The 7,061-nt window shown below is 37.9% G+C and overlaps 1 protein-coding gene across 1 annotated transcript; it reads right to left on the reverse strand.

The window, feature by feature from the left end:
• Positions 1–248: 248 nt before the first annotated feature.
• LOC104099848 (patatin-like protein 6) lies at positions 249–6,711 on the reverse strand. The gene is made up of 3 exons (XM_009606973.4): positions 4,954–6,711; positions 2,965–3,280; positions 249–1,027 (listed from the first exon to the last, which is right to left on the reverse strand). Exons 1-2 carry the CDS (start codon positions 6,094–6,096, stop codon positions 2,996–2,998), a joined length of 1,428 nt encoding a protein of 475 aa, XP_009605268.1. The 5' UTR covers positions 6,097–6,711; the 3' UTR covers positions 249–1,027; positions 2,965–2,995.
• Between the last annotated feature and the right edge of the window lie 350 nt (positions 6,712–7,061).

Genomic DNA, 7,061 nt, shown 5'->3' on the forward strand with positions numbered 1-7,061 from the left:
ATGAACCATACTATATTTTAAAGGGTAAAAAAGCGAACGAAAGTTCGCTAAGAACGGTCGTGCTTTTAGTATAGTATAGATATAGATAGATATATAGATTACAAATAAACATAAAACTCATGCTATTCTAACAGTTTAAAAGTCAATACGTTATACTTTAACTTACAGCGCCAAGAGTCTTATACGTTATCATTGTCCTCAATTTAGCCTTGCTAGTTCTCGTGTTGACTATATGAAAAGGAAAAACCTTAGAACTGGAAACGTTGAGATTCTCCATTAAAAAAGAAAATAGAACAGCAAAAAAGGAAATAAAATGGTTTGATATTCTTTATACAAATCCACATCAAGCTTGGAATATAGCATAGGCCATTCATCTAACCAAATTTCAGGAGATACATGGTCCGCTGCTTTTGAAAAGAGGGGCCAATCTCCAATTTTTTTCTCCCACAAACACTAGCTTCTATAATTAACTTGCATCTCATTTCCTTTCCCCCTATTTTCCAAAAAAGGAAAAAACCCAAAAAGGGGTTGATATTAAAAAATAAAAAATAAAAACTTTCTCTAGGATATCTTCCCAATTATGCCCTCCATCCACAAAAGAGACAAAAAGTAGATCCAACCACAAAAAGAAGAAGAATAACACTACTAAAGCAAGGGCAAGAGAGGAAATTCAAAGAAAACAACCCCTTCCCCCACCCCCCCAAAAGTTCTGAGATGAAAAAATAAAATAAAAAAGATTTCAAAAGGGAACTCGTTTTGTCTTTGACACCTCTATCAAGAAAGAATGGCCAAAACAAATGCCTGTCCTCTGGCAAGCAAAAGAATCCCAACAAAGATAATTCAACCGTTCCATCTTTTCCCATTTTGTTTTTACAGTTAAGTTGAGTGTCTTTCATTTCAATCCCTGAAAAAGCACTGGCTTTCCCCATCTTACTAGCTATACCAAAAAAGTAAAAGCTACTATTTCATCACCATCTTCTTCAATTCTTTTTTCTTGTCCTAACCATACTTTCAGCACATTGTTTTCCTGCATAGGAGATAATGATATATTAATGAGCTACTATTCAGGGAATGATAATGGTTAGTTTTCAAGGGGAAAAAAATTGCAGTTAATATCAAAGACAATGCTATTTCTTGGGACCCAAATCACCATAACGTAGAAAAAAAAAAGAATATTTTTTATATTTACGAAAAAAATGTTTATTTTTTACCAACACAATGTAATGTCTAGTAAGTCAGACCATAATGCTCGACAACAAAAATCACGAAGCACAAAGTAGGTGCTTTAATCCATGAATTTCAACTATTTCCAGGTGAATCATGTTACTTCACAAATTTTAAACAGGACAAGCACTCATATTTTCACAGAAAGCAGCACCAGATAAATTATTTCCTTTTTTTTTTCACTTTTGCGGATTATTTTTTAGTCTAAAACAATATCTTGCTTTCTCTTCTTTTTAATTCGTAAGACCCTTCTTTTGACCCCTGTTGAATTTGGTCGGAAATAATTCAGACACCTGTCCAAACCTCAAAAGTACTACTCTCTCCTACTGAGCACTACTAAAGTAACTACTAGTAACTGCCAGATAGCAAGGATACAGGGATTGCTAGTCACCATCTGAATAGTGACTTGTATGATTTATTGGCCCTTCCCTAATAATTCTGTCTAAAACATTAATGCAATTGTTTATACTACTTAACTAATTCTAATCATTGCACCCACGCTTCAATTATACACAGTCGCAACTTGCACAATAAATCCTCAGTCAAAAGAGGATGTGACCACGGTAAGTTAAATTCAAAATATCGGTAATAAAGGAGGACAAGGACACGGATGAAGCATGCTTGCGTAAGGGTAGACTATCCTCTTGGGTGCTCTTCTTGGGGTGTATAATTGACCTACATCATATCCTCTTGGGGTGCTCTTCCTTACCTTGCGTAAACAGAGGAAAGGGAAGCCTTGGAGAATGTTAAAGTTGTCACTGTGTGACTTATATGTCACGGGTTTGAATCGTAAAAGCAATCAATAATACTTGAATTAGGATAGACTATGTACATCACATCTCTTGGTTGTGGCTCTTCCACGGACCCAACGTGAACGAAGAATATTTTGTGCATCGGGTTGCCCTTTTTAATATAATGATTGTGACAATTTAGTCATTGAGCATAGAGTCAAATTAAGGAGATAAAGGGGGTTTCCTAATCTAGTCTTGTCTAGACGAATCCAAGTGATCCTATATGAACCGATAAATATTCCCAAAAGCTGTAGGAACAAATAAGTTGTAAAAATAAGATGTGGATGTAGGTGGTAAAATAGTGACCACTCTGAAATCACATTCCATAGTGTAACTTTCAGCTCTAAAAGCAAAGGTGACACCATGAAAGGCACATAGCAGAGAAAAAGAAGGTGCTTCGTCTAACAGTCAACCACAACATGATATATAGCAAAAAGTACTGTATATATATTCCAAATACCGTTTTCTTTAATTCTTTCCGGACTACGGACACTGTTCATGAACCCAAAGCTATACCATACATTCCCCTTCCCAAAATGACCATAAGGTCCCCTACAACCTTTTTTGGGTTCCATTTTTAAAATGACTACAAACTCCATCTCTATAATAATGAAAGAACTAACTGTCGGTGGACTAATCAGGGGTTTGATCTTTTGAAAGACATGAAAGAAAATGACATATGACGGAGCCCACGGATACACACAAACAAACATCACACCTATGTATTATCTTCTCGTGATTTATTTATGATTATTTAGAAAACTCAACGTAATTACTAAGGCAAAAGGGTCTTAGATTCATATCATAATATACCAATTATTAGTGTTATGGGTCCTAGTTGATATCATCATCATTAGTTCAGACATGCTTGGACTTGGAAAAATTATCACCATCATTAAATACACAAAAAGAATCAGACCAAATGGAAGGATATGAAAGAAGAATTTACCATTTTTTAAAAATTTTGCTTGACTTGGTTATTATTTGAGAGATGTTTGGGAAGCTTTTGGTGTAGCTTGCTTAAATGCAACAGTGGGAGCTATCCGGCAACTCCTTTTCTGATGCTCTTGCACTAGTTCTCCAGCAAACCAGTCAAGTTTCTGTAAATTGCTTTGCTCTGCAATTCTCTTGCCACCGAAAAGCACAGACTCTACATTTTTCTGTTTCAGCATTTCATCTGCTATCCCAGCCAGCGTTTTCACATTGCTAGGACTTGGGTCAGCGTCTACATTCACACCACAACGACCAAAGCTCGATCCGTTAGCCTGCCATCATCAAATTAGTTTAGAAACTGTAAAGACCATTTAATTTTACTATGATATCCAAGTTAAAGACAAATTGTAATACTTGAAAGCAACAAGTCATTCTACCTTTATATGTTAATTTGAATATAGAACATTTTATGACTTAGTAATGATAGGCAAAGGATAGAAAGCAAATATATCTTGACTGGAAGAAGAATCAGTTGATGACGAAACTCAACAGCTTTCAGTTTGACAATTTATAAACCATGTGGGACTTGTTTAACTTATCGCTTAATTCTTCTGAATGATCAATATACTACTCCACTAGATTAGTATATATATATTTCATTAGGTCAATTATCTAAATCTTCTCTATATAGTATTCCCCTGGCACACATTCCATTGGTCAATTCCCTACCCAAATCCCCTATACCCTTTTACATCAACTGAACAGAAGTATATGGTAAGCCTGCTGGAATTTACCCTCATCAATAAGTAAACTGTAAAGGGTAAAAAAACTAAGCCCCACCTTTGGCAGTACAGTAATAAAGCAAGGTCTCAAGGACAAGGATTTGGTAAGAGAATAAATTGGCAGGTCAAAATAGCTGGGAGAGAGGTACGTGGTAATCAATGACTGTGAGGACCATCCTTGAGATACAGAGCCTCTTCTTTAGCATACAGATTTAGGTGACACAAGAAAAGTTAAAGAACATAACTACTCTCTTGTTCTCTTTATATCAGAAATCTATGTGTCACGAAAATGGTGTTGATTATGAATATCATCCTTAGAAAATTATGGAAAAACTACAGCTCTACACATATTTGCTGTACTAATTGGCAACGAGTGCCACATTCTTGATTTAGTAACTTTCCAGCATCAAGATATTACCAATTTCTGGTACCAAATTATCCAAGTGCCAGTTAGACTTTAGGAAAGTACTGCCCCCTTATTCCCAGGTGGAAAAGATTTAATCTTTTATCATTATTTTTCATCATTACTAAAACTTACTTTATTTCAAGAAAATAAACCATAACCAATATTCACCTTCCCCTCACCCCCCCCCCCAAAACCCCCCAATTTGTTGGTCCTTTCTGTAATTGATATTTAAAAGAGATCACTTCTCCCCAATTACACACACAGTGTGTGTTTTTGTGTCTGGGTCTCGCCAACCAATGGGTTTGTCTAGTTGTTAGCTAAAGACAGCATTGTTCCTGGTGGCCTCAATTTTGACTGCACAGTTTCTCTAGTTGCACACAACAACAACACTATCAATTATCCTAAAACCTGTAAATGAATGTCTATGCATCAATATTCTTCAAGAAATTAAATTGCATACGACCAAATTATCAAACGGCGCAGGTTAGAGGTTAGACTCACCCCTACAAACCACCCACCCCTTCCCCCTCCCCCTCTCCCATTCCAAGACACCTTTCCCCAGCCTGTCCCCTTTCTCCCGGCCCCCATGTAATCCACAAGCTCATTGATGAACTGTATCTACTACTAAGATTTTGGAACAAATTATAGAGTTAAATGCTCCCCCATCAGATTACCTTTATTGTAACAGTTAACTTGTCTTATTTTAAAATTAAAAATTTCATATTTTAAATAGCCTCATAGATATCCTTTGATAATAATAAAAGTTTTAAAATTCTTTTACACTGATTGTATAAACTATTAAAAGAACAATAGGTACCTGAATGCGCACGTAATTACTGCTACGATATTGGCCAAAAGCCATGGCAACTGAGTGGTCCACCATATCAGCTGAGCCATCGCCAGAAATTCGAGCCATTGGTCGAGCCCAGTCCTTTTCCTTCCAATTCTTGACTTGCTCATAGTCAAAGCTTCCTTCTAGGAGCTGACCTGTCCCTAGTGAAAGTACCAAAATGTCCTCCACACCTCTCACGAAGGGGAATTCTTGCTTGTTGTGAAGCACGTGGGTAATCGCCGCCGCCGTCGGGTTGCTCATGGCTAATCCGCCGTCAACCGCCACGCACTTGGTTTTCCCGTCGACGGACTTCATACAAACGGGCTCGAACACTCCCGGCTCTGCTGACGTGGCCCTACACACCTCCCATAGACAGAAGTCGAAGCTGTCGGTTTCTAAAGCATCAGCTCTGGAGAACAAAAACGGCGCCGTACTTGAAAGGTCGTAACATGGGATCAAAACAGGTTTCAACGTGTCCTTTAACGTGAGGCTTCGACCGGTTTTATCTACAAAGGCCTCCTTCATCGACTTCTCTAAACCGTCCGTTGCTGAACCGGTCGAATCACCACCGCCTCCGCCGCAGATAATTCGCCTGAGAAAACCGCCGGAATTTGAACCTTTGGTAGGGTAGAATTTTTTGCTTTGTTCCGCTAGAAGCTTCCACGTGTCCTCAGCGTGAAACAAGGGGCGGTTTTGGTCCTTGGTGGAGAAGAGCATGGTGGTGAATATTCCTCCGACGCCGGAACCGGCAGCGACGTCGAAATAATCGGCGATTCTAGCATCTGAATTTCCCGATTTAACCTTCAACGCCTGTTCAAGAGACGCTAAAGCTTTTCCTGATAGGATGCTTCGCATTCCACCACCATCTATGCTGAGGATACAGATTTTACCCCTCTGGTTTTTGATTGCCTGAACGCCGTGCCCCTCCCGCACCGGTGAAGATGTCAACACGACGTCGTTAACGTTCTTGTGATGTTCAACTGCCGGAGCTATTTGTTTAGGAATCCAAAGCTTCTGATCATCGTAACCAAATAAGAACTTGCTTTCTAGAATAGAGAAAATCTCGTAGCTTAACTTATCTGTATCTATGCTTGGCTCTTGCATATCTGTTAGATGATTACACGCCATTTCTGAACAACCCAAATTCAAAACAAAGACAAATTAACTTATCCTTTTCAATTTCCCATTAATTGATAGAGGAAATTTTCATATGTATGAACGGGTCGTTCTTGTTTTTGTATACACACACACATATATATATAGCTTCGTAATCTCCGACTCTCCACTTTAACGTGTGTTTGTGGAAGAGCGGGAGGAGCAGATAAAAAATTTAATCTGAAAAGTGAAAATGAAGGTTGACCAATAAACGTTTCTTTTTTTGTGTGTGTATATACTAAGGGAAAAGGCAAAGAGGAATAAAGAAAAGTGGATAGTGGAGATCCTGTATTTCAATATAGAAATATACTTATATAATTAGAAGAAGAAGAAGAAACGTCAAAAGAAGCAGCGGATATCAAAGGAGCAGCAAAAACAAAAACAAAAACAAAAACAAATGAAGAAGAGGGGAAGGGGTGGGCAAGTAACAAAAGAAGACAAGGGAAGTGATGAAGAGGAAGCAACAACATAGCAGTTGCAGAGGATGTCTGTTAGCTTTTAAAAAACCCTCTCACTCTCCAAGTCGCTCTAACCCCCCTTTTTTAACTTCCCCCATACCATTCTATTGGCCGTATTTGCGAATACTCCAAATATCCATATTTCTTTCTCTTCCCCTATTATGTTAATATCCCACACCATTTTTACCTTTTATGGATAAACATATACTTTCTCCCAAAGTGTACCCCTGCCCCCCTTTCTTTAATATGTTGATTTATAGCTTAAATATTGTTGGGTTGAGTAACTCCGTCCACTAAATGTAAGTAATATATGGCTAGGGTTAACAACAAGCCCATTATAAACTCACATAGTGAATTTAAAGAGGGTAATGTATACCCAACCTTACCCCTACCTTTTGGAGGTAGAGAGACTGTTTCCAATACACCATAATAATAAAAAGAAAAAGAAAACGGGACAATGCCGAAAAGCCATGTAAAAAT

The sequence above is a fragment of the Nicotiana tomentosiformis genome, chromosome 5 (genome assembly GCF_000390325.3).
Source record: "Nicotiana tomentosiformis chromosome 5, ASM39032v3, whole genome shotgun sequence".
Taxonomy (NCBI): Eukaryota; Viridiplantae; Streptophyta; class Magnoliopsida; order Solanales; family Solanaceae; genus Nicotiana; species Nicotiana tomentosiformis.